The 27,127-nt window shown below is 59.4% G+C and overlaps 1 protein-coding gene across 1 annotated transcript in view; it reads right to left on the reverse strand.

Moving 5' to 3' along the window:
• BOP1 (BOP1 ribosomal biogenesis factor) overlaps positions 1-27,085 on the reverse strand; it is a 92,588-nt gene extending 65,503 nt beyond the window's left edge. Inside the window, exons 1-3 of the mRNA XM_045003463.1 lie at positions 26,826-27,085; positions 26,041-26,232; positions 11,011-11,136 (exon numbers count right to left, since the gene is read on the reverse strand). Coding sequence (XP_044859398.1) covers positions 11,011-11,136; positions 26,041-26,232; positions 26,826-26,852 — 345 coding nt within the window. The 5' untranslated portion in view covers positions 26,853-27,085. The remainder of the gene's footprint in view (positions 1-11,010; positions 11,137-26,040; positions 26,233-26,825) is intronic.
• Positions 27,086-27,127: the final 42 nt, after the last annotated feature.

Here is a 27,127-nt window from a genome sequence, read left to right on the forward strand (position 1 = left end):
CTGGGGCAGGAATTACTGCAGCACGTTCGCATTAACCCTCCAGCCCCACCAGACAGGGCAAGTGGGGCGAATGCTGGGACTGGCCGGGTCTCTCCCCCAGCCTCCGGGGGCAGCGCTCTTAGGGCCGCTAGTGATGAGCAAGACCTTGGAGAGATTCTGGTCCAGGATTCTCCTTTCCTCCCTCCACGCCCTTTCCACACGAAATGTTCCAACCGTGGCAAGGCCAGAGCCTCTGTGCAGGCTGACGGGAGGCACAAGGGGCCCTCCACGGTCTGCCCAGCTGTTCACTGTCACCCCTCGGTCTCTCTCTCAGCCATTCCTGCCGCCAGCTTTCTCCCTGGGCCTGGTAGCTCTCCCCAGTTCAGTGCTCTCCCTTCTCCCAGCTCACTAGCGACACTCATGAAGATCAGACCTAACACGGATCCACACACACCCCAACCCAACCCAACAGGGCAAGTTACCCACGGGCCAATTTCCAAACCACAGGACAGCGGCAGCAAAGCCAGTTTGCATCCTGAGAAAGCCTGTGGCAAAACCTTCAGTGGCAGCCAAGGCACAGAGAATCCTGGCCCTACGGGAGAAGTGGCTTCCCCCGGACCGGGCAGAACTGCTCAAGCCCATGGGCTAGCTAGAGGCAGAACACTATTACAACAGCATCTCAACTGAGAGCAGGGCCCATTTGTGCCAGGTGCTGCGCCCAGATCCCGAGAGCCCCCTCCCGACGAGCGGAGGCCAAAGAGATGATAGCCCGGTGGAAAAAAGCAAGGGTCAGCCCCATGCCACTGAGGAAGGGCGGGATTAAGGGCTTGTCTTCCACTGACGAGTTAGGGCTGATCTCCACTCGCACAAGGTCACATGGAGGACCCCACGCCGCAGTCCCAGTCCCAGTCCAGTGCCTCTCTGCTTGGTGATCAGTTCTTAGCGCTGGAACATGCTTTCACTCCTCTGGCTGCCAGAGCTCAGGTCTGGCCCATGCAGGGCATCTGTATTTCCTTCCCAGGGAAGGGACGGGGATTTGGAAATCAATCACACTGATTCACTACGTGGATTTTTAACCCAAAACCAACCATCCATCCATTAGGGCTGTGCAGTGCCCAGCACAGACAGGCACAACTCTGTATTCCAGCTGGGACAGCGCTTATTTCCAACAAGCCTCCCACTGCTGCTTACGACCTACAGGAGCGTCACCTTCTGGGTAATCTGAGCATCCCACGGTTGTTCCTTCTGCGCGCAGCAGGGAGTGAACTTTGCTCACCAGCTAGCAAGAGCCAGGATGACGTCAGTACACACGTTTCCCTTTTCTCCTACCCCTTCCCCAGACTTCCCAGGTGAAATCCTGGCCCCACCGAAATCGATGGGGTCAGGCTCCCCCCCCCGCGTCACTTCTCAGGTAACTGCCAGTGCTTCCCTAGCTCCCAGCTCCACCACCAGCTCCTCTCTGTATTCCTCTCACTGCTCATTTCTAAACGTTTAACTGGTGCTCAGTACTTCAAGCTTTTTCCTCTCCGTGTTAAAGAGCCTGTTGAAGAGGAGCTCCGTGTCTCAGCTGGGTCTATTTCACACCCCTCCTTCGCCCACAGAGCCGCGAGCTCTCCAAGCCTCCGGCCACACCAACCTTTATTCTCCTTAAGCAAAGAGACGCAGAGTTAGTGGCGCCTGACTGGCTCCCCTTTCCCCCGCAGCCCTGCCTGGCCGGCGCTGGCGCTGGCCAGGAAGAGGAGACGGCTGTCCTAGCTCCTGCCTTTGGAGACTCCCAGCTGACCGCGTCCAGAGACGGGCACAACTCAGGAATCCTAGTCCGGCCCAGGCCGCTCAGCAGCTCCGCAGGGAGCTGAGCAAACCAGCCCTGAAACGCCACTGCGCTGGGAGCCTTCAGCGCACACGCCCAGCTGGCCCAGGGGCCGAGCGCGGCCATGGCAGACACAGGACTTCTCCCAGGCAGCCCCTGGCTGCACTCAGAGCTGGGGCTACGGGTCAGATGGCAGCACGTCGGTTCCTTCCCTGCAGCACCAAGTCTCCTGCCTCCCCACCAGAGCGAGGGCGGCCGTGCACCAGCCTGAGAGCAGCTGCCAGGGTAGAAAACATCCCTGTCCGGCTTTCCCAGCGGAGCTCCCCAAGAGCAGCCACCAAGAGCCTTGGAGTCAACGGGCAGCCGACCCCTCGCCTGAGCTAGAGCTTGGCGCAGACATCGCAGGGCTGGGTTTACAGAGCCACTTCGGGTCCCGCATCTGAGCAAAGCAGCTTCCTGCCTCCTCCCGCCGCCCCCAGCTCTTCCTCTCCCCCCTGAAACGGAACCCAGGCTAACGAGGTGGGATGCTGGAACCAGGGCCAGCAATTCATGGGGAGAGCCCCCCCCCAGGTTCATCCCGAACACGTTCCTCTCTTTGGAGGAGCGTGCAGCGCCTCCGAGCTGCCAAGCCAGCCCCTGCGCCTGGGGAAGGGCCCTTCAGGCCACCACCTACAGCAGGGGGCCCCCATGACTTTCTGAGCCCCTCGAGGGGCCACGCCGAGGCCAGCGATGGCTGCCTGGAGGCTAGGGCAGGCTTGGAGCAGAGACCCAGCATTCCTTTAGAAGGGAAGGTCCCGGGCTGGATCTCTGCCCTCCCAGGCCAGCGCTCTGCCCATGATGTTAGGGAAGCCGCTCCAGGCACTCCAAGCAGGGGTGCCGTGTGCCCTGGAAAGCTGGTGAAGAGGCTGGCACGTACCTTCACCTGTACCGTGGCACCATGGCGGGTACCGGAGCCATTGCAGGGGGAGCTGCGGCTGGGCTATGAGTGATCCCTGCCCTGCCCGGGGGCTGGGGGAACGTTCAGACTGTTCTCAGACCCTGTGCCAGGCCTACAGCCGTGCAATGGTTACACTGCCCTGCCCTGAAGAGCCCTTTGGGTGCACTGCAACCCGGGAACGACATGCAATACCTTGGCCTCGCTGGGCCGCCAAAGGGGAATACAGACCCGACGTTAGGTGTTGTGGGAGAGCCACTCACATTTCTACCATGGAGGGACTGGCTCCAGAACCGAGCACGCTTGCTGCCTCTGCTCAGACGTGCTGAGCCGTCTCCATTCAGGGAGCTGCAGGCCCCGGGGCCTCGGCAATCAGCACGGGCGCAGCCTTTGGGCGCTGGCTAGCAAGAGCCCTGGCTCGGTAAAGCCTGGGCAACCTGCGGGACGGGGGAGGAGATCATGGGGCTAGTTCGTCAATATAAACCCTGCGCCTTCTCCTTTCAGCAGGCTCGATGCCGGGAGTTTCCAGCCGCGAGAAGGGATCTCAGCAGGTTTGCTTGGGAGGTGTCTATTTGCTTCAAAAGGGACGAGCTGAAAACTGAGCCCGAGCAGAGCACGCAGACCTAGCACACAGAGGGGGAAATAAATGGAAAAAAGTTTCCGCTCCTCAGCTGAAGTTGTGGGTTTCTCTCTCTCTCTCTTTGGGTCAGAGATCTGATTGTTTCAATGTATTTCACTGATGTAATTCCTTCCAGAGTAAGAAACTCTTTCCTGTGCGAACACTTTAAATATCAAGTCTGGGGCAGCCAGAAAATCGAGTCATCGAGTTCCTCTTTTTTATGATTGTATCAGCACCAGTTAATTGGTTTCTTTTCCCCACACCACACAGCAGCCTCGTGCTGTGCTCCGGGCAGCTCTCTGCGGAGCAAGCCTGAAGCAGAAGGGTTGCTGCACTTTCTCCCAGTGCCAACAGGCGGCACAGAGCCAGCCTGAGTTTCCACTTGGAAATGCCAGCCTGGCCCAGCCAGAACCCAGCTGGGCCGGCGTGCAGGAGGAGGTATTTTTACAGCACTGACCTATCCCGGGGCGGCAGCGTGCGGAACAAGTCTGACTCCAGGCTATCAAATCCCTGCAGCTCCAACACCCTGATTGCCCCTGCCCCTGAAACACAGGCACGGCGCAGAGAGAAACTTTCCACTCTGGCTGCAGGAGCTGGAGGTCGAGCCTTCCCCAGTCACTTGCAGCTGCTGAGACTGCCCCACTCAGGCGAGCCCCAGGCACTTTATCATCCTCCCAAGGGCCAGAATCCAGCCCGAGTCCCCCAGGGCAGCGGGACCCCTTGGTGCCAGACCCCCCCAAGCCCCTTAATAGGGAGCAACGAGATAAGGGACGGAGCTCAGATCCCTCCCTCCCCATGCAGTGGAGACAAGCCAGGGCGTGCGTAAGGCTGGGAAGTGCAGCAGCTGGGCTGGGGGGAGGCATCGGGGGGGGATACAGCACCTCAAGCCAAGACCCCGGGAGAGGAGGCGGCTGAATGCTCAGCAGCACACGGAGAGGTTCACCTCATGGCTGACCCTGCCGTCCCCAACAAGCCAGTTGGGTGCAGCGCTTCCTGCAAAAGCAAAACGGGAACAAGCAACCTCCAGAGAGACCCTGGACCCACCCCCAGCAGGGGGACGAGAGCTGCTCCAGGATGCACCAGGCCCGTTACCCCCCGTTACACTGCCAGAGATGCACACGGCACCGTGCTCAGGCCTCACAACCAAAGACGAAGAGGAGAGGACGAACTGCCGTGCTGAATCGGACCGTGCGAGGGGATGCATACCCCACACAGCCCCTGAAGGGGGCTGATTTGGGCACGAGAGGCCAGTTAACGTACACTGGGGGAGCAAGCCAGGCTGAACCGAGACTGAAGTGCCGGGGCTGGAACTGGAGCAGAGCGAGAACCCGGGTTCCCCGACTGGCCAACGAGAAAGGTGGGGCGAAATCCCTCGAGGTTAGGGCTGTGGGGACCACGGAGGCCAGAGACCAATGGAAATCCTGCTGTAAGGTCACTGGACTCCCTGGTACCCGGAAGAGGGGACAAAGCGTGATCTGGCCAGAGGGCCAAGCTGCAGAAGGAGAGATCACCGCAGCAACCGAACAACAGGGAAGCAGCCACTCCGCCACACCTGGCCATGAGGAGGCGCTCCGGTGGGGAGAGAGCCCCCTTTCCTCAGCTGCATCAACCAGCAGGGGGCGGGAGAGGAGCGACCCCAGAGAGAGGTGTGAGCCGGGCGGGAACCACTCGGCCCCCGGCCTGGCACAAGCACAGAGCAGGCCTCCTGCTGGCTCTGGGCAGGGAGGATGGAGCCAGCTGCCCACCAGCCCTGGGCTGAGGCTGACGTCTGCTCCTCGGACCATGCAGAGTGCGGCAGGTGCGTGGAGCTGGGGGAGCAGACACGCCCCCCCCCCCGCCGTCAGACCAGCACGAGCCTTCTGTCACCCGCAGGGGGCAGGCCACGCACCGGGCTCCGGGACGCTGCCAGCCAGGGAGATGGCGTCACGGCTGAACGAGACGGTCACCACGGCGGTGACAAGGACTGAGCGCCCCTGCCATGCAGCCCGTGGGGGAGGCGGGCCCTGACGTAGACAAGCAATCCCTGGCCTTCGGGCTCTGTGTTCTGCTAACTACGGCCTCTCGGCTGCCCTCCTCACACCCCTCTGTGGCCATTGTGTGGGGCTGAGCGCCAGCAGCCCTCCACTGAGCTGTGCTAAGTGTTTAATACGGTCTGGAAGTGGGAAGCCCCAGGAGCTGCTGCAGGAAGCACGCACACACACACACCCGCAGTGAGGAGTTTAAGAAGCTGTCTGCCAGCAGCACATTCTGAAGGGTTTTTTCCCCCTCTCTTGGCTAATCAGCTACTGAAAGAAGAGCTCCCTCAGCCCAGCCCAGCCAGCCCCGGCCCCCACCAGCCCGGGTCAGCTGCGCTGCGGAGGAGGGAAGTGAGCTTGGAACGGCCAGCGGCTCACTGAGGAGCACTCAACGCGCCTTCCTTCATTATCCACTGACAGATGGAATAGTCATTGCGGGAGGAAACAGAACCAAACAAAAGCCCCAAACTGCTTCCTCCCAGCGAGGCCTGACAGCCCCTGCAGCCATTCATCTCGGCCCGGCGGAGAGGAAGAGACACTTGGACGGGACGACAAGTGTTGAAGTGGCTGCGGGGCCTGGGGGTGGGGAACGGCCTCCCCACAGGGAGCTGCCTTAATCGCCAAGCCACCCAGGGAAACACTGACACATCCTGCGCTTTCACGTTCTTCCCCGCGAGGGACCCGAGCACTGACAGCCAAGAGCGGGTGCGAAGGGAGAGGGCCCCGCGTGCGATGCTGAGCTCCCGCGGCCGAGCGCGCCCGGCCAGGAAACCAATTATTTTGTTGTGTCTCTTCTCAGAGCACACGGTGGAGTGTGATTTGGGCGCCTGGCCAGCCCAGGCGCTGACGCCTGCCAAGCGAGCAGGAGCTCAGGGAGAGGAAATTTAGTCTGTGCTAAGCACGGGGGCACTGTGGGTCGGTGCTCTGATTCTTTATTGAAGAGCTCCGAAAGCCACGCACCCCCAGAGCCAGCGCGAGCAGCACAGAGCCAGCCAGCCCAACGGAAAGCCTGAGGCACAGCCCACGCCACCACGCAGGGCCCCACTTCCCAAGTGTCCCCTCACCACTGGAGGCACCAGGGGCTGGCACAGGTGACAAGGGACCAGCTCTGTGCTATGCACATAACACCCCTCAGCAGGTCACTGGCTAGGCACCAAAACCCAACAAGAAACCGGTAGAGGCGCTCCCAGGGGGCAGCCCACCCGGCCCGAGCCGGGGGCAGCCTGGGGGCTCTACAGCCACGGTCCTGTTTATCAGATACGGCCCAGGAGAGGCCATTACCCAGCATCCCCTGCAGGCTGCACACTCAGCCCCCCCCTCCCCCCCCGCCAGGGCAGGACCATCCCGAGCTCCGGTTAATTCGGGTAACATTTCGGAAGGGATATTAAGGGTTTAAGACAATGCATCAGACACCTGAGCTGGGGGGCAGATGACCCGGCTGAGTGTCGAGTTTCTCACCCCTTCCTCTGAAGCACCTGGTGCCAGCCAGGGCCCGTGACAGGAGACTGGGTTAGACGGCCTGGGGTCTGACCCAGCCAGGCCATTGCGATGCTCCGATGGAGGGGAGGGGAGGACTGGCTCTCAGCCCCGCAGGCTGCCCTGGCCTATGGAAGGCGAAGGTGGTTGCACTCTGTTCCTGTCTCTTAGCAAAGCTTGGATGTCCCTGGTTTGACAGGAACCAGCAGGTCTGAGGGCCGAAATCCTCTGCTGGCAGCAGCCGCCCTGGGCGAGCCCCACTCCAACATCCTTGGTACCCCCGTAAGGATCCGGGGACTAGAACCTGGGTCTGCTGATGTTCCCACAGCGCCACCACGAGACCACGTGGCAGTACAGCCAGGGAGCACCATGGAGACCGCCCAAGGGACCCAGACTGACAGTACCCTACAGCCCTCTGATCGGCCCAGCATCTATTTATCCTCAGGGGTCACCTCTGGATCTCGTCCAGGTAACCACACAGATTTCGGCCCTTTGCTTGAGCTCCGGCCTCCCGCCCGGTACCCGGCTCTGAGCTCCAGCTTCTGACCCTGGCCTGACTCGGTACCTGACTCTTGCCTACAGGACCTGGCTATTGCGATTCTTCCAGCTCCTGCTTAGGGACGACTGCCCTTGGGAAGACCTCAGCCCAGCTGTGACCGCTAGGCACCACCCCCTGCAGCCCGGGCCCTTCCACAGCCTGGGCTGGCTCACTTGGCTAATGAGGAACACCCAGCTGCACTCGATGCCCTTTGCAGGGAGGGAGGGTTTGAACCCTCCCCCAGGGACCATCACAAATCTAGAAGGTTTTTAAGTCCAGGATCTCACAGCAAACATGGCCACTTGCCCTCCTGACAGAAATGGGGGAGGCAGCCTGGCCAGGGGCTGAGCCCTCGGCAAGCCCAGTGCAGGGGGGAAGAGGCAGCAGGAGCCGAGATCTCGCTGAGCCCCAGCCTGCCGTGCAGTTCTGCAGAAAGGCCCCCTCCGTCCCCTCCAGGAGCCCAGCCCAGCCCAGCCCAGCCGACCTCAGCTGCACCGTCGGGGACGTGAGAGACAGTAGCCAGGCAACTCCTTCAACTGGCTCTGTAGCTTCCACAGGGGCTGGGCAGAAGGAAGCCTCAGGTTGTGGGGTGAGAGCCCAGGACCTGCTGGTGGAACTGGGCTGCTCCCCACAGCACCTAGTGGCAGTAACCCACCAGGTTTGGGGAGGGACCATTAGTGTCTCTCCACAGACTCAAATGAGCTTCTAATTAACCCCAGAGGGGGAGGCCACACCTGGAGCTTTACGCTGAGCCCAGGCTTAGTGAGAAACTGGCGCCCTGGTGGGGGAAACCCAGCTGGCCCCGAGGGGAGCTGGCTCCTCTCTCTCTCATGGGGAAGGGGGGCTGGGCCCCAGACCCTCAGCCAGCCCCAGGCAAGCGAGGCTCCCAGCAGAGGCGAACACAAAGCATACAGTGTGCGCATCCCAGCCACAGCAAGCGGAAGCATCAAGGCTCTTCTGGAAGAGAGATAAATACAATCACAGAACGGGGGCTGGGGGCAGGAACAAAACCACGGAAAGTTGTTCTGATGTCAGCAGGTTCTGAATCAGCGCTTCCCCCACTGGGGCCCTGAAATAGGACCAGCTGGGGAGAGAGACCTTGAATTCCTGCATGAAAGGGTTTTGTCCCTGGGTTGTGCTGGAGCCATTACACAAGTGTACATTTTCTATAGTCGTATATTTCACATCTCTCTAAATCTCTATTCCAGATCTGGGGGCAGGGACTCCGCAGCTCCAGCCCCAGCCCAGGTGGGCCTCAAGCCCGCGAACATCGAACCTCCAGGGCCTTCGCCGGACAGACAGGCGAGCAGGCTCCCAACCCCCCTGCTCTCAAAGGGGACGTGACAGGAAGGTCCTGACCTCTTGCGATTGCTGTGTGCTACGTGAGAGCTGGGGTGTCAGCCCCGCAGCCCCAGCTCGGGTGATTCCATCCCAGCTCTCTGAACAGCAGCCTGTAGCTCCAGCCACCCCGCCAGCCCTCGGCAGTGCCGGCCCCGGGCGTCAGCCGCACGGCCCCGTCTCCTCGCCACACACTCTGGGCCGAGCTAGCTCTCGCCCTTGGCTTCACAGCCTCAGAGCGAACTGCTGCCCCAAAACAGGGCAGGCCGAAGACGGGTAAGCCGTCTCTGGGGACTGCAAACTAACGATCCCAGAACTGAGAGCGACGAGCCCCATTACGATTCCAGCTCCTCAACCCCCAGAAAGCTACAGCAGCCTCCGCTCCCGGCCTAACCCGAGAGGCAAAGCACTCCAGTGCCTCTTGCCCTACGAGCCTAGGCTGGGCCCTTGGCTCTCTCCCGCCCAGGTTTCTTGCCTCTCTGGGCCTCTGTATCCCCTCTGTCCGGGCCCTGGACTAGAGGCTTTACTGGAACCCGTGTATCCCATTTACTCCATTCCCTTTGGTCGCCGACTGGGCAATTAAAAACAGCATCAAGTCTGGCCAGCAAGAGCAATGTTTCACCAACCCCCCGTAAAGCTGCTTGCGGCTGACGGTTCCATTATCCTCTAGCACATCAGAACGGCCAGACTGGGTCAGACCAAAGGTCCATCTAGCCCAGTGTCCTGTCTGCCGACAGTGGCCAGTGCCAGGTGCCCCCGAGGGCATGAACAGGGAATCAAGTGATCCCTCCCGTCGCCCTTTCCCAGCTTCCGGCAGACAGAGGCTAGGGACACCATCCCTGCCCAGCCTGGCCAATAGCCATTGATGGACCTGTCCTCCGTGAACTGCTCTAGGTCTTTTTTGAACCCTGTTATAGTCTTGGCCTTCACAACATCCTCTGGAAACAAGTTCCCCAGGTTGATTGTGTGTTGTGTGAAGAAACACTGCCGTTTGTTTTAAACCTGCTGCCTGTTCATTTCATCGGGTGAGCCCTGGTTCCTGTGTTATAAGGAGTAAATCACACTCCCCTATTCATTTTCTCCGCACCAGTCATGATTTTATAGCCCTCTGTCATATCCCCCCTTAGTTGTCTCTTTCCCAAGCTGAACAGTTCCAGGTTTTTGAATCTCTCTGGACACAGAAGCTGTTCCACCCCCTCATCGTTTTCCCTGCCATTCTCTGTCCCTTTTCCACTCCTAGTGTCCCCGTTGGAGCTGGGGCGACGGCGTAGGATAGATGGATGTGACCCCTGGCTCTCAACCTTCATCCCATTATCTGACCAGGGTCCGACGTCAGTCTGGCAGCGATTGCCAGGCTCCCTGTGACCCTGTCCAGTGCACACTGGCTTTCCAGTGCAATTCTCAGTGGCACTCAACATTCGTTGGCCAGCACTGCATGAGGCCTGCCCTCCAGACAGCAGCATCTTCCCTCGCCACTCACTGCTTTCACCCCAGTTAAGTGCACAAGCCTGGCCTGGCTCACCCAGTGCAGGTGTCTTGTGGAGTGGAAGTTCACAGCATCTTGGGTAACGATTTCACAGACACACAATGGAAGTGGTGAAATGGTATATACGTCGCACCCCCAGCCCACAGAGTAGCCAGCGTGGAGAAATTCTCCCCTTCACCCCAAAGGCCTCCCTGTTGATCATGCTGCCTCTTTTGACCAAGCACTTAGTCTCAATTCCCTTTCCTCCGGCCTTCCTGAGCACCAGCTTTCCACACGCCAGATCCCCCGTCCCGTCTCCCGATGCACCATGAAGGGTGACTACAGCACCCCTTTCTCCAGCACAGCCCCTAGCTCCCGCTCCCTTTGGGACACTGCTGAGGATTTCCCTCCTGCCCTGAAAACGCTCCGGACAGATCGGACGTCACAGGCCTGACGCAGAGTTTTCCAAGCGGTGGACCCCCCCAATGAATTACTCAAGGTATACATGAAAAAACAAAAACCCACCCAGCACCCACTGCTTCCCAGGTAGCATCAGCCGCCTCCCCATTCCTTCCTGCTGTCTAGAACTACTTCCCGGCCTCTGGCCTCTCCCTTGGCTTCCCAGTCTCAGCAGAACAGGTCTCTTCGCCTGGCCCCGGCCTTGGGAGACCAGCAGGCCCTACGGAACGCATAGCAAGTGGGGACCAACTCCCCAGCATTACCACTCACCCTGAACAGCACTTCGCAATGCCCAGCTCGGCACGCCGTGCCCTGCTGAGCCAGCCCACCGTGTCCCAACCACAGCAGAGCTAATGCCACTTCAACCTGGGTCCTACCTCCTCGTCCGAGCTGTCCTCCTCGTATTCATCCCTCCGCGGCAGACCCTGCTGGGCGCCGGGCATTGACTCTGCCTCCAAGCGCTGGCACCGCACTCGTTCCTTCTTCTGGGAAGCCACCCCGGCCTGCAAGACAACGAGACGCCAGACTTGGTTGAGTGCGACCCCACGGCATTGACTGTGTGTGACGTGACGACTCGGGAATTTCAATGAAGCCCCCAGAGTGTCCGTCTGCTGCAGAGCATCACAGAAGCCAGGACCTCCTGAACTCCCGAGTCCTTCCCCCCACAGGGTCCTTGTTAGTTCCCCACCACCCAAGCCCTTACCCTAAAGATCCTGGGAGACCAGGGTCACCATATTACCCGAGGAAGGAGTTAGTTTATCAGACTAGGTGATTCTAAAATAGGAACAGCCCCCCCCAGGGAGAAGAGAGAAAGTCGTTAGCCCCACCCGCCTGGAGGCCAGCCATGGGGGCAATCTTCCAGGCACCTGTGCTGCCTTCCCCGCACACAGAGGAGAACACGCTCTGGCTAGGCTGACTTTTCCTACCCCCTGCAGCTTCTGCTGCCTGATCACATTCTGCTAAATCCCCCAGCCACGGCTCAGAGCCCAGGTACCTGCCCCACCCAGCCCATGGCATAACCCCTCTGGGAGGACACGCGCTCATTCCACGCCCAGGCAAGGCTACCCCAGAGCTGTGGGGATGCTGCGGTTACCCCGGCCCCGTCCCAGCAACAGCGGAGAGGTGCTTAGCCAAGGAAGAGAAATGTGTGCAGGCTCCTCAGGCCCTGGAGGGGGCTGGCAGCTCGGGAGATAAATGTCTGGCTAGTCAGAGCGCACAGGCCGCGTCAGCCCCTGCAGGCCACACCACCCGTTCTCAGAGCAAGCTGGACCCAGCTCTGCATTCAGCATCCCCTTCCCCTGCCCTGCCAACCAGCAGCCCCAGGATTTCTGATGCTCACCCCATAATAATAATAGGAGCTATACCAATCTCCTAGAACTGGAAGGGACCTCGAAAGGTCATCGAGTCCAGCCCCCTGCCTTCACTAGCAGGACCAATCCCCAGACAGATTTTCACCCCAGTTCCCCAAGTGGCCCCCTCAAGGATTGAACTCTCAACCCTGGGTTTAGCAGGCCAATGCTCAAACCACTGAGCTACCCCTCCCCCTATATGGCCCTAGGATTACTGTCTCCCCTCCCACAGCCCTTTTAACCCAGGCAACCAAGATCTAGACCTGTAGGACTGTCAGGGACCTCGAGAGGACTCTAGTCCAGTCCCCTGCACTCCTGGCAGGACTGAGGATTGTCTAGACCAGCAGTCCCCAACCTTTTTCACACCAGGGACCGGTTTCGTCCTGCCCCCCGAGGGCGGCATTTGCCGGACCCTCCGCAGTCATGCCTGCGGGAGGTCAACCGGCTCCAGTGGAGCTTCCACAGGCGTGCCTGCGGGAGGTCCAGCTGAGCCGCGCGACCAGCGAACCGTCCGCAGTCATGCCTGCGGGAGGTCCACCGGAGCCCCGGGAGCAGCGGACCTCCCGCAGGCACGACTGCGGAGGGGGCGCTCGTCCCGCGGCTCGAGTAGACCTCCCGCAGGCACGCCTGCGGAAGCTCCACTGGAGCCACGGGCCCCGCCGGAGACATGCCGCCTAGGGGTCGGTTCGCGGCCTGGTTCCTAAGAGGCCGCGGACTGGGGGTGGGGGACCCCTGGTCTAGACCATCCCTGACAGGGGTTTGTCCCACCTGCTCTTAAATCTCCCCAAGGATGGAGATTCCACAACCTCCCTGGGCAATTTATCCCAGAGCTTCACCACCCTGACAGGAAGATTTTTTTTCATGTCCCATCTAAACCTGATGAAAACGCATCCGAGAACACTCCAGGAGCTGACTGAGGCGATATCTGAGCCATCAGCGAGTATCTCTGACAAGTCCTGGAAGGCAGGAGGGATTCCAGGGGATGGGAAGAGGACCAATACAGAGCCCATCTATAAAGGCGGGAATAAGGACAACCCAGGGGCCGGTCAGCTTAACTTCTGTGCCCGGAAAGATACTGGAGCACATAATCAAGCCATCAATTTGCAAACACCCAGAGGATAATAAGGTGATAAGTCACAGCTGGCATGGATTTGTCAAGACCAAATTGTGTCAAACCAACCTAGCAGCTTTCTGTGACAGGGTAACCAGCCTTGTGGACGGGGGGAAGCGGTAGATGTGGTAGGTCCAGAGTGATGGGAGAAGTCTCAGGCTAAGGTCACTGCAGGTGCTGGCAGCCAGATTCAAACTGGGTGTCTAAAGCCGATGGACAATGCATCTGAGACATGAGGCCTTTGCTTGGGCTGACGCCCTCTGGTGCAGCCAGCCCCCAAAGCTTCCCTGCAGGGTGTGGTTTCGCTGATGTCACCCAAGGGTGCTGCCATTTCAGAACCACAAGTTTTTTCTTTGTGCCCAAGGCGGTTCTAGCAAAGAATGGGCCAGGCACAAGGCTGCACTCGCAGCCCTCCGCTGCCCAGGCTCCTCCAATCAGCTCGGGGCGCCCCGGGCAGCGTTCCAGAGCGACGCGCACCTGTATCTCCAGAGTACTTGGGGTGCCCACAGCATGGCCAGCCGCGGGTCCCACTGACCGCTTGTCGGAAGTGATGGGATCAGACCGGATCTGCCTAAAATGGCGCCGAAGGCAGCTTCCAGCACAGCACAGCGCAGCCTGGCGAGGCCCCCGGGGCCAGCACACCCTGCATGTCGAGTCAGCGCACTGCATGCTGGGATGTGCCCCGTGGCATGCCAGGAGGGGCCCTCAGCCGGCGTTAACCACCCTGCGCAGCCAGGGCAGGGCTCAGCCCCGTCTGACACGGGTAACCAGACAGCACCATGTTGCAGACTGCGCCCACTCGCTGACCTGCAGACCCGGCCCTGGAAAAGAGATTCCCCCCCACCCCTCCTCTCGGGGGACCCAGGCTGGATCGGGTTTACCAGAGGATTCAATGAAATAATCAGAAAACCAGCCCCAGAAAACCCTCCTCGGGGGAGCACTAAAATCCACACAGCGTGCGATCACCTTCGGCTATACGCAACACCAACGCCGCTCCCGCCGCGCCGCAGGGAGCCGGGTGGGAGAGAGCCTGGAAAATACAGGGCCAGCAAGGGGATGAGATTACTGCAAAAACAAAAGGCTTTATTACATTTTTTTAAGAAGGAGATTGGAGATAAGTTTTTCTCCAGGCTTTTGGCGCTCAGATGGCTTTGGACCGGAGTTTCCATCCTCCCCCCCACTCACTTCCCCTCTCCCCCCCCGCACCACGGTGAGCTTTGGAGAAAGAGCTCGCACTGCCAAACCGGGTCACTGGCGCCGCAGGCTGCCTCTGACGGCCAGTGGCACACCATCCTCCGCTCTCCGCGCCGGCCCGGCCCGACGCCCTCGGGCTGGGTAACTCACTGACACCCCCAGCCAGCTGCGAGCTCCCTGAGAGCAGAGATCAAGTCATCGGCTTTGGGCTGCTTAAGCAGAGCCCTTGTATAAAATCCATCCCAAGTCCCCCTCTAGCACATCTGGGATGCAGGCAGGATTCTAGTGCTTAGCGATTAACTGCATCTCCGGGCATTAACCCGTTGGGGAGAAAACTCTCCCTAGCGAGGAAACAGTCCCCAAAAGCCTCGAGGAAATCCTCAGGCGGTGGCGTTCGAGCAAGACTGGCAGAGACCCTACCCTGCTACTTGACCAAAGGCTTTCAGGGGAGCTGCTTCCTCGACGCCCCTAGGTGCCCGGAAGCTAGGCAGGCCGGAGGCTCGGGGCTCACCCCTGCAGAGATTATCCAGCCGGCAGAGTGCACTCACAGGCCATTCCTTTATCAAGGGCTGAGTGGCAAACCCTTCGGTGCGTTCTGGTGCATGGAAAAGCTCCTAGCCCTCCTGTGACTGGGGATCAGTGCGACGGGGCTCAGCTCACCCAGAGGGCAGCAGTGAAGCCATTTGGTAGATTAGGGTCCTTGGAACTTCTGCTTGAACATCCGGATAAGGATGGCGGCTAAATCGGGGGCTTTGCTCAGAGATCAGACCAATAAAGAGCCTCTAACAGGCCCAGCCGCTGGCACGCTGGAGTCCACTAGAGGGCGGCATGCAATGCTGAAAGCTAACACCTGTCCCTGGGGACGCGCCAAAGGCCGCGCAGGGGGTCTGGGGTGAGCCTGTGCCTGCACTTGGTGCGTCAGCAAGACTCCAGCCAAGTCCTGGCTGCACCAGGACCCGTATCCTGGGCTGAAGAGTCTCTGCACCAACAGGAACCAACGGCACTGGATCGGGGCAGCACGTTGCTCAGTCATTTTCAGCAACAGTTCAGATTCCCAGCACAGACAGGACTGGAGACTGTCCCTGGCTGCAGCCGGGGGGATTAGTGGGAGAAGGAAACCTCCCACAGGTGGCTAATCAGAGCTCCATCCTGATCCGCAGCCCCCCACTATTCCAGTCCTGCACACGCCTCATCCAGCTCTGGTGAGGCCCTTCGGTCTCAGACTGCAGCCGGGGACAGGGGACAAGACCAGGGGAGGGAGGAAAAAGAACAGATGAGAAGGGAAAATACTGAATGGAAATCAAGGCAGAAGGAAGGAGACGGACGGCAGAACAAACTCCGAGACGGAGATTAAAACTAGCGAGGGAACAAGAAAGCTCAGCCGTGGGACGCTACCTCTGAAAAACGCCATGAACGCGACTGCCAAGACGTTACCCTGAAATGCAGGGACACTGTGTCCGACCTGCTCAGCCCCGTAACCCTGCTGCCTGCTGGAGCAGAGCGAGCAGCCAGCTTTCCTGGCAAAGTCGCGCCAGCACCAGCCACTGCTGCATCATCTCACCTTGCACTGAAAGACTGACCCAAGCACGGCCTATGCTGCAGCTGAGTGGGGTCACAGAGGTTACGCTCTTGGCGTGTGTCTGTGTTTGTGTGTGTGTGTGGGGGGGGGGCCTCCTGGGCCTGGGGTGGGCGCGTGTGGTTCACTGCCTCAGCTCGTCAGGCCAGCACAGCAGCAGCTCCACCAGCCGCCCCGGCCCACAAACGCTGGGCTGGCCCGTGTCAGCTGACTCAGGCTCCCGGTCTCTGGGCCGGCGAGGGGGAAGGGTCCCAGAGCCCAGACTCCAGCCCCAGCCCCTACACTGCCATGGCAGAGCTCTGCCGCCCGAGGCAGCTGGCGCGGGCCGGCCACGGGTGTTGAACTGCAGCCTAGACGCACCCAGGCTCCTCACACCACAGCCCAGGCCTGCTCTCTCCTCACCCCCCCGCCACCTTAGACCAGCACCAGCGCACTCCCCCCGCACCCGAACAGGCTCACCAAGGACCCCGCTCCACCCCAGCAGCGAAGGTGAATGTCTGGTCTGCTGGCAGGCCTGGGGACACGGGGCTGCTGCTGCTGAGAGGGGAGAAGGGATGAATTTGGGGTGACCGGTGACAGCACGGGGAGGGGAATGGGAGCAGCGAGCCGGGTGCAGGGTTAGTGAGGAGCAGTGGCAGGTGGGCGGGAGAGAAACAGGCACGAAGCGTGCACAGGAGCCTGGTGTGAAGTGCGAATGTGTGAGGGAGTCCAGGAGCGTGTGCGTGGGAGCGTGTGCGCGTGGCTGGGAGCAGCGGGGGGCTGCACTCGCCGGTGTTTATGGCAGAGGCCTGCTGGGAGAGTCGTGTCTGGGCTGCCGGGTTTCCTTCGCAGTTCTGCCAGGCTGGGCCACGGCCAGGGCTGAATGGGGTCTGTGCTGCTCTCTGGAGCCTGCTAATGACCAGAGACGCCTCGACTTGGGAAAGGGGAGAACGCAAGTCCAACCTGCCAATCGCGTGTGCGCGTGTGTGTCTGTGTGTGTGCGCGTGCGTCTTTATAAACTGTTCCCCTATTGCTCTGGGCAGCCCTTCTGGGAGGCCGGCCGGCCAGCCAGGGACACGCAGGGGGCTGGTACACGGACGGGAAGATTAACAGAGGGAGGCAGGGGAAGGCCAGAATTAGGACTTGCAAGTTCCTGCTCTTTCAGCTCCTGTGCCCCCTTGCTGGGCCTGCACCCCACAGCTCTCCCACTGCACCTCGCTGCCGAGCTGCAGCAGCCCCTGCCAGTCCGGGGCTCAGCTGGCCAGCTGCGGGGGCCTGGCCAAACGGTGCGGTAGCCGCCGAACCCCCTTTCACTGGTGAGCCACGTCCACTCTCGGGGTCTGTCTACACTGCAGTAAAGCCCAGGGCCGGCCCGTGCTGCTGACTCAGGTTTGCGGGGCTCGGGCTAAGGGGCTGGTTGCAGTGCAGATGTTCAGGCTGGGGCTGGAGCCCAGGCACTGGGACCCCCGCGAGGTGGGAGGGCCAGCCCTGGGGGTCTCCTTGCAGTGCAGACACCCTCAGAGGCCGGCTAGACCGGCTGAGTTTCTGGCAGGAGTCCAAGCCTTTGCAGCAGCTCCGAGAGCCCAGACACGAGCAGGCGCAACGCAATCCCCCGTATTATCCAGACACGGCAGCGAGAATGGCCACGGCCGCCGGGGTCAGAGCCTGGACCGGCCAGGACTGTGCTCCCCAAACAGCAGGAGAGTTTGGGCACATCGGTCACTGCAGTTAGAGGATTTGTCTGCATGGGTGTGAAACGTTCATTGACGCCAAAGATCAGATGGGACACGAAGGACCCGCATAACCTGGCCCAGAGCCCTTATGCTGGGGGCTCCAGCTGCAGACGGAGGCAAACGCCCCCCTGCCCACAGAGGACCGACGGCTCATCTCCTGGTGGCAGCTGCCCCAACCTATTTGCGCCAGCCCCAGCCTCCCTCCCAGTAGCCGTGTTAGAGCCGCCAGCATCTCACAGAGGCACTCACCAGGCCAGGCTCCTCTGGGCCTCCAGGAGCACGGGAGGGGTAACTGGACAATTAGCCTCCGGAGTCTAGTCCTCTCGGAGGAGCCTGAAGGGCTACGGGGCTTGGCTCTGAGCAGCTGTTATCAGGGCAGCTCTCCCCAGCTCACGGCTCCGCACGTGCCCCAGAAGCAGCCCTCTAGGCTCCCCAGTCCTACCGTAACGGGGAGTCTCTGGGCGGCTGCTACCCTCCACCAGCTGCACCCACCAACCTGGAACACCCGCGCTCGGCCAGGCAGCGTGTACCAACGGGTGCAGCCCGGGTCTGATGGCCGGGACAGTTGCTAAAGAAGTTTACGAGCCCTCGTGCTGAGCACGGAGAGGCCCCGGCCCAGCACTGAGGCACAAGAGAAAGCCATGCAGGCATCCCCCTCCAAAGAAGCATTGCCTGCTGCTTTCCTAACTGGGCTCAACAAAGCAACCGCCACGCCAAACCAAGCGCCAGCGCCAGCCAGGAGGAGGCTGGGAAGAGGCAGGTCCTTTAGCTCCAGGCGCTGGGGAGAGGGTCTCTCCTTTGGAAGAGCCGACACCTCAGCGGCACATATTTCCTGGGGGAAGCGAGCCGAAGGGTGGGGGTCTGCAGCCTCTGTTTATCCATCACTAAAACAGAGTGAAGCTGGCACCAGGCTGGTTAGCAGCAGCTACTAACTCACCCCTGGCCGCTTAGCCTCACCGCCAGCTGCTTGGGGCAGGCGTCGCAGGTCTCACAGACACCACGCTAGCTTTCCAGTCCAAAGCACTGCTGCGGGGATCACACTGGCTGAGATGCCCTGGGACGAAAGCAGCAGCAGCCGCCGCCGAGTGCCATGAACCGGCCTAGGGTTCGTAAACACAGCAGGCAAGGCCGTCTGTCAGCGAGAAGGCGGCGCCTGCCTCGGGAAACGTGGGGGTTGTCTCAGGCCCAGGAAGTGCGAGCAGACAAAGGCCCGGGGCTAAGAGAAGCAGCGACCGGGCAGCATGGAGGGGAACGTACTGCGGCCTCACGCGTCCCAGGGAGTGCCCGGAATCCTTTAGAAACAGAGCGGCCGATGGGCCGTCCCTGCTGAACCGCGGCGCGTGACATCACGCTCTCCAGGTGGGCCCTTCGGGACAGCGGGGTCCGAGCGCCAGTCTTGGCACACGCTCTCACGGACAGCGTCCCAGTGCTGCCTATCCCCAGCGTGGGACAGACTCTTTCATGGGGCCCCAGAGAGACCAGCGGGGCCGAGGGGGCTTCCTGGATCATATAACCAGCTCAGCGTGGCCTTCGACGGCAGGCTGCTGGGCGTCTCTGGAATCAGGCCGCTCTGTTCAGCGCAGGGCTGCCCAGGAGGGAAGCACGGCCTGTCACATGCTGGAAGTCCTCAGCAGGAAATCGAACCCGACAGCGACGGCCTAATCACTGCACAGCCCTGTAACCCAGGCAGGCGCAAAGAACAGAGGCCCCGAGCCTGCTGACAGGCAGGGGAATGGCCCTTTGGCTCTGGGTTCCCGAGGGGAACGGGGCGGCACAACTCCGTTCAGCACCTCCCCACTCGGACTGGATCCTGGCTCAGCCACGCACCCAAGTGGCTGTTGCTGTCCGGGAGGTGCCCAACGAGAGGCAGCGCAGCGAGGCAGCCGGGGGCTGGGGAAGGAAGTTGATTGCAGGGCTCCTAAACAGAAGGAGAGCTTTGCTCCCCAGCAGCATCCGTCTAGTCACCTCCCATGAGCGTCCTCCCCCTCCACGGCGGATCGGCAGGATGCTCTGGCACTCTGTGTTCTGCCCCATTGCAAGAGCTTCCAGCCTTGCCAGCGTGGGAGAACAAGCTCAGAGCTTTAATGCCCAGGAGCCTCCGAGAATCCACACGATCTGGTGGTGGGGACGCTCACCCTGGGCCTTCCTCCCTGAAGCTTCCACAGTCTGGCTGGGTGGGGCACATTCCCCTTCACAGCCTCTCCCCACCCTTTACTGCTCTCCTTCCTCGACCCCTGCCCGACACAGTAACGCACCCTACCGCGTTCCCAGGTGCTCTCCAACACTGCTCCGACGGGGCCCAATCCCCTTCCTAGTTCAGACTCAAGATGCAATCTAGGCGTCTTGCTCCCGCTGAGTGGACCAGAGAACAACTCTGGCCTGGTGACAGGGGTCCCTGGGAGCGTCTGGGGATCTCTGGGTGCTTGATTAGCTGAAGAAGCTGTCCCAGAAGGGCTTTAATGCAGGAGACAGGGAAGAGAAGCCCCAACCTCAGGTCATCGCACAGTGCCTGATATTGGGACTTCCTTTCAGGGACAGAAGCTAGAAAGCAACCCAGGCCAGGTAGCCCCAGGGTCCATGCAAACCCCAAGAGGGTCCCGTGCCCTGCCAGGCCACAGTGCAGACCCACGCGTCTGTACCAAAACCACCACCTCCGCACCAGCAGTTACTGAGCTTTGCTGGGCCAGGCACCAGGCACAGACACCCGGCAAATCACCTGAGCAGAAAAACAAGGAGACGAGCAGGCTGCTTCCAGGCTGGGCGGGGGAGGTAGGTCTGAGCGCAGACCCAGGGATTCTACATTGCCCCCCAGGGCCACGGAGCGGCACCCTGGAGACGACGTGTCCCACCCGGGGCAACACAGCCAGGTTTAAACCAGCGGCCTCCAACACGGGCGTGGGTCAGGAGCCCCGCTCTAGCGCCATCCGACAGGCCACGCCTGGCTGCTGAGGTGAGGGCTGACGCCGTTTGGCTAGTCCCTCGGCAAAGGCCAAACTGTTCAGCAACATGGGAGGGTGCCCCAGGGGAGCTGTACTGGACGCGGTGCGCACCGCAGAGCGGGACCTACCCCCAGCAGCCTGCTCCTTGGACAGCCCGTGGGCTGCTGGGCCGGTTAGCAGCACAGCTCTCACCTTAGCGAAACCTGGACACGCCCGTGCAGCCTCGCCAGAGGAGAGGACACGCAGGCCCCAGCTATGCTAGCTGCGCCTGGCACCCACCATCAAGCACAGCTCCAGCAGCCAGCTTTCAACACCCCCTGCAGAACGAGCGAGCGAGCGGCCCGCTGTCACCAGCTGCCAGGCGGGTTTAGAACAGGGCACCTAATCCAACCAACGTTTCCAAAGAGTCACTTTAAACCTTGGAACTGGAGAAAGCGTCTACAAAAGGAAGCCTTTCTACCCAGCGGCAGCGAGCTGTGGTGCCTTTTACACTTGTATCCGCCTGCGTCTGACTGCAGCTCTCTGCCTCACCCCCACCCTTGCATCCAAGTCAGACGTCCATTTTCAGCCTCGGTGCAAATACACATGAAGGATCCAGCCCGTGGCCTGTGCCGGGGGCCTGCCGGAGCTCTGTGCTCAGCAGGGTCAGGTTAGGGTTTGGATGAGAGACCCAGACCCGCAGAGAACTGGATAGATGTTGCTCCTCCTTTGGGCCTTGCCCCCGCACAGTTCCTACCCCTGCTACAATTTGGGCAACTCTGGTAGCAACAGAGGGGGCGCTACGGTAGCTGGTGGCGCTATGGTAGGGGCGCTATGGTGGCGCTCTGGTAGGGGCGCTACGGTAGCGCTCTGGTAGGGGCGCTGCTCTGGTGGCGCTGCTCTGGTAGCATCCGAACCACCACCTCTAACTCTGCCGGCAGCAGGGCCAGGGGATATCATGGTTAAGATGCCGGCCGTTGCTGGCTCCTTGTCTACACTGCAGCATTGCTAACAACCATGGGAAACTGCAGGGGAAAAGGCCTATTTTTCTGAGTTAGCACCGAACCGGTGCCCCGGCAGAGTCACTACAAGGTGCAGCGCCGCTGGAGGTGGCATCCTTTACATGGACACAACCAGTTCTATTTATTTACTTACTTCTTGCAGTTATTAATGAGCCCGGATCCCTCTAGAGGAGTCAGGTCTGGAGGAAATTCTTACATTAGTGATTTAATTCTGCCTCCCTAAATGCCCCTTAATGCTAGACAGGATCCTCAGTTATGTAAGGTTATCATGTGCTGATACCAGTCGCCTCTGTGTTCTTCTGCAACCAGGGTGCAGTATCCAGCCTGACTCATGCAAGACCCCCCCCTGCTTAAACCAAAACCCATCAGAGGAAAAAACTTGCAGAGAGCAGTGAAGGGTGTTGGGAGACACAGCTAGACCCCTCCTGACAAGGGTGACAAGATTAAGACATCTCCATTAGCATACAGAATGGAGAGCAGAGACAACTCCCCTAGCCTCATCTGCATGAGAGATGGGACAGGAAGACATCTCAATTTACATACAGAATGGAGAACAGAGAACCACACTGAATTCTGGGACCAGAAAAGACAGGGAAGCACTGCATCATGGGAATCTCTGCTCCAGATGCTAATGAACCTAGTCTGCCCTCACCCAGCTCAGCAATTATCAGACCAATTCTAGTCATGAATCCTTAATTGATATCCAAATAGTGAAGCCGCCTAGTTGCATTGTGAGCTCCCTGGAAGAAAACACCACCCACAGCCAAGAGTGATCAGCTCCTATTGTCTAGTCTAAAGAAAACCCTTGAGTTATCAGCCTTACCTATAAACAAATTTAGTGTTCTCCCTTGAACAACTGTATTTTCTCTACAAAAATCCCTACTCACCCTCCAGTCAGTGTTCTGATGCTTAGATCCAAACTAAGCATCAGTTCCACTGGAACTCCATCTTCTCCTGGCTGATCGTGCTGGGGGCTCTGCCTGTCTCCAGCACTCAGGACCCTGAGCTACCAGCATCACCTGGGAACCCCGACCAGTTCAAGCATCATGGAGTGGGTGAGACCCCCCCGCCTCTGTTTTCCTTTCTACCTTCGGTATTAACCTTTAATAATGTAGGTTAGGTTGGTTTAGGCTCCTTGTGTAGTTATCGCTGTTATTCAATAAATAACTTTTATGGTTAAGCTGGTTGCTTCTCTCTCTCTCTCTTGCTGGACTTTACTCTTTTGTGTTTTTAGCTTCCCCCATTCACTCTGCAGCAACGCTTCTTTTACCTAAGCTCAAGATCCCTGCAGCGCCCAGAATCCGGTGGGGTTTGCTCATCAAGTAGGTTCCTGCCAGTACAATGGTGTTGTGAAGGTGGGGATAGGGACGTGCTGAATCTGGGACACATAAGGGTAACAGCTGGAAAGTGCTGCTTGACCCAGTGCATGGAGCCCAGGGGCATATAAGGGGTCAGCTTGACAGTGCTGATTGACCCGGTCCGCTCAGACGTGCTCCGTTAATGTATGTGTGGGTGGGTGTGTGGGAGTTCATCCGGTTCTGGGGCTGGAGGAACCCAGCCCTGGGGAACCCAGGTCCTGCAGGATCGCTCCATTGGGAGGGCACTTGCAGCAGGGAGAAGTAGAGCTCCGTATGAAAACAGAAGTGACACAACAGCACATTGATAGAATTACAGAATCCCCTTCCCCAGAAAAGTGACCCAAATGAATGAGCATTCCTCAAATTAATGGGCAAATCTGGTAACAGGGCTGTTAAACAGCTGCTCTGTTCCACTCTACAGATGGCCGCATTCACCTTCACGTATGGGTTCCGTATCCACAAAGTGCTTGGGGATCGGCAAGACCTCTCATCATTTACTGTCTGTTCCACATTGGTTGCTTATGATAAATCCTGTATTATGACTTGGCTGCAGAACTGAGGAGAGGAGAGGAGAGGAGGCTCTTGTTTAACACACACTGGAAAATTCCTGAAAATGTGGTAGGGAATTTTGTTTTAAAAGTGAAATCAAAAAGGAATCCTGGCCAAGTCGGACACGTCTGATCGCTTTTCCTTGTGTGGAACCCCTTGGCTCCACACAGAAGGCAGGCAGAGTGGTAGCTTAAACTGGATCCCAACACTCCCAGCCTACTGTGTCTGCACGAGCGGACCTGCAACGCACAGGCACCCCGTATGCCGGAAGCGGTCCCTGACAGGCCCGGGGGCCGGACGCGGACCCCAACAGGCTCCCCCGTTCCCATGTCTCCAGTCACCACAAAATGCCCATCGGGCCTGTTCCCGGCGCCAGGGCAGTGTCGGCCGTACATGCGCAGAGTATGAAGTGAGGCGCAGGACAGGGAGGGGAAATGGCTCTTGCCTCAGTAAAACGCCGCTGCAGCGCCATCCAGTTACTCCTGCCTCGTAACAGGAGTGAGGCGAAAGGGGGGACGCAGCCAGGAGCCCTAAGCAAGGCCATGTCTCCTCAGACGTGCCCACTCCCTGCTCTGACTCCAGCCCTTCACAGGCTGTGCTGATGAGGACAGAAGGCTGCACAAACGGTGCTCAAGACGACTCCAGGCACAGGATTATGCTGGGGTTGACTTTACTTAAGCGGTACCGTCACGGCTTTGCTTCCCAGCGGCCTGCCCGCGAGCTCCTGAAGGACAGCAGCACGACCCGGCGTGGAGTCAAACCCAAGAGGAGTAAACTCCAGCACAGTTGAGGGGCTACAGAAACGCTGAGGATGGGGCCAAGAACTTGACACGGGTCCGGCGGGGAGCCAGCTGTGGCTTTCAGACAGGAAGGCGCTGAAGTCACAATCCTCCCCAGCAATCCTCAGTTACTGAGGGTACTCTACTCACTGCCACCCCTGCACCCCAGCTGCACCCACACACAGCGACAGGTCCACGAGTAGAACAGGGAACAGTCTGGTTCATGGGCTCGTGGGTAAGGCTACGATTTAGTCACAGGTATTTTTAGTCAGCATTATGGACAGGTCACAGGCAAACAAAAATTCACAGCCCACGACCTGACGATGACCTTTACTATAAATACTCCTGACTAAATCATAGCTGGGGGCCCCAGGGCCCCGCTTCTGGGGGGGTGCTGCTCTGGGGGGCCTCCGGGGCCCCGCTGCTCAGGTGGTCCCCGAGGCCAGCTGCTGGGGTCGCCAAGCAGTGGCCAGTGTGACTGTCCCCAAAGCCAGCCTCACCGGCCGCTACTCGGGCTGTCCCTGGAGCCACTGAGCAGTTGACCCCGAGGTCAGCCACACTGGCCACTGCAGGAGTCACTGAGCTCACGGAAAGTCGCAGAATCCGTGACAGACACGGAGCCTTGCTTATGGGACATGCTCCAAGGCCAGAACCCTGGTTCTACTCCTGCCTCTGCCAGTGGCTGCGTGAGCTGTTTGTAAATCACTTCCCTTCTCAGGCCAAGCCACGGCTGGGAAAACAAGCCCTTAAACCTCACCCTTCAGGGTTTAAACTAATCTCACCACAAGGAGTTCGAAAGAGACCGAATGTGGAGGCAGATTATCCCGCACCTGCCTATGAGGGGCGCTTACACCTTCCTCTGGAGCACCTGTCAGAGACCAGACCGAAGTTCCACCTTGGCCACTGTGGCAATCCCAGTGCTGTTCTTTCAGAGCGTGTTAGTGTACACAGGGTTTCACAGTGAAATAAACGCTCACTGTATTAGTGTTTAAAAATGTGGCAGTTGCAAAATTTTTAACTTGCTCATTGTAAATTACTTATTTTCCTACTCTAGACATGATCTTGTGCCTCAGTTTCCTAATCTGTGACACAGGAATTATACCAGCGGCTCACAGGAGCTGTACCCAGGTCAGTATTTGCATTCAGCTGGAAGGCGGTATGGGAGAGTGAAGTATCTCACTCTAGAAATGGCAGGAAAACTAGACTTCCTTTAATTAACAATATGCAAGTAACACTCCAGCTTCCTATGCCATCTCTCTGCAGTAAACGCACCTCTCCTCTGCCAGAACCGCTGCTCCCCAACCCCCAGTTCTCACGCCGTTTTTGCACGGCAGCTGAATGATACAGTCATAGAATCATAGAATCTCAGGGTTGGAAGAGATCTCAGGAGGTCATCTAGTCCCACCCCTTGTTCCAACCCCAACTAAATCATCCCAGCCAGAAATCTGAGAAGTGTGTCCCTGTGTGTCCTATGTTGTCACCACACAGAACAATAAACCACACGCTTAATAAGTGCCCCCCCCAATAAGAAGAGATTCGCCCGCATGAGCTGTGTCTCATTATCCTGGCTCACATGCACACAAACCACAAGCCTTCTTCCCCGACCACCACGGCCTGCAAACTGAAGCCACGAGGGTTTCTCATGGAGGAGTCTCCCTACCTGGCAAATCATTCGGCATGTGACCCACATAAATTGTTGATGGGGGAAGTGGGAGGAGAGCCCAGGTTTCTTGGGCATGAAATTGTCTTTCTAGGCGAAGTTACGTTTTAAGAGAGAACTCAGGGCACAGCTACAAGACACTAGTATTATACGGACACGTTCTGACATTTCACACTTACTTGTGCCTTCTTTGAGAGCGAACTGCCTTTCAGCGTCCCCTCATCACTGCTGTCCTGGTCCTCTGCCTCCTCCTCGCTGCTGCTGTCACTTCCAGAATCCTCCAGCCCAGAGTAGAGGCTCTCTTCGCTGTCTGTCAGGTCATCGCTTTCCTGGGCCTGCTCCTCCAGCACTTGGGTACTGGGAATGGACAGCTGAAAGGAAAGCACAAGCATCACTGCACAGAACCCCCAGTGCTCTCCCCATGAAGAGATCGTACCCTCGCAGTTAGCCACAGTCTCATAACTCTCATAAGCACAAGTGAGGACAAACAGGTCTCACTGAAGTTACAACCAAGCTTTACTCAGCTTTGTCAATTACATTCACCAGAAAACACTGGCTCCACGCCTTTAAAACAGGCAAAGGAAGCTTGCACACAAACAGACATGGATAGACCACAAAGGTCCCACCCCCGAAGGCAGGTCTGCCGTCGCACACCTCGCTCCAGCTGCGGGTCTAAGCATCTCTCCCCATCCACCCTCCAGCTATGGGCTGCAGGCCGCTCACCTCTTCTGAAGAGGCCTGGCTTAAGTTGGGCAAAAATCCCCTCTCCTCCCCCAGCACTTCTGCTCGTCTAGTCATTGACTAAGCCTGGAGCTCGGTGGGGGTGGGGCTGGGGCAGGGGCTGGGGGGGGCGGTTGTACAGCGCCGAGCACATGCTGGGCACGACGGGGAGCAGCACGCGATCCCCCTCCCCGCCCCAAACTCGCCCTGACCCCGCTCCCCCCAGCACGGGGCCCCGCCTCACCCGGCGGCTCCCCCCCGCCCGCTCCATGGCGCCTTCCCGGCAGCGAGCTCCTCCAGCTGCGGCTCCACGAGCCCCGCGTGCGCCGCGCGGCTCCGCCTCCTCACACCACGTGCGGGAGGTCAGAGGTCACGGTGCCCCGCCCCCTCCCGCGGTACTCCGCGGTATTTCCCGGTTCCTCCCCAGGGGAGCGGGCTATCCCGGGACAGGCCGTTCTGCACCGCACGGCTGAGAAAAACATTCCGGTCCCAAGCGGACTGGGGTCAGGGGGTCAAAGGTCAGAGGAGCCATTGGCTCCAGCGCAT

This window comes from Mauremys mutica, chromosome 2 (assembly GCF_020497125.1).
Source record: "Mauremys mutica isolate MM-2020 ecotype Southern chromosome 2, ASM2049712v1, whole genome shotgun sequence".
NCBI lineage: Eukaryota > Metazoa > Chordata > Testudines > Geoemydidae > Mauremys > Mauremys mutica.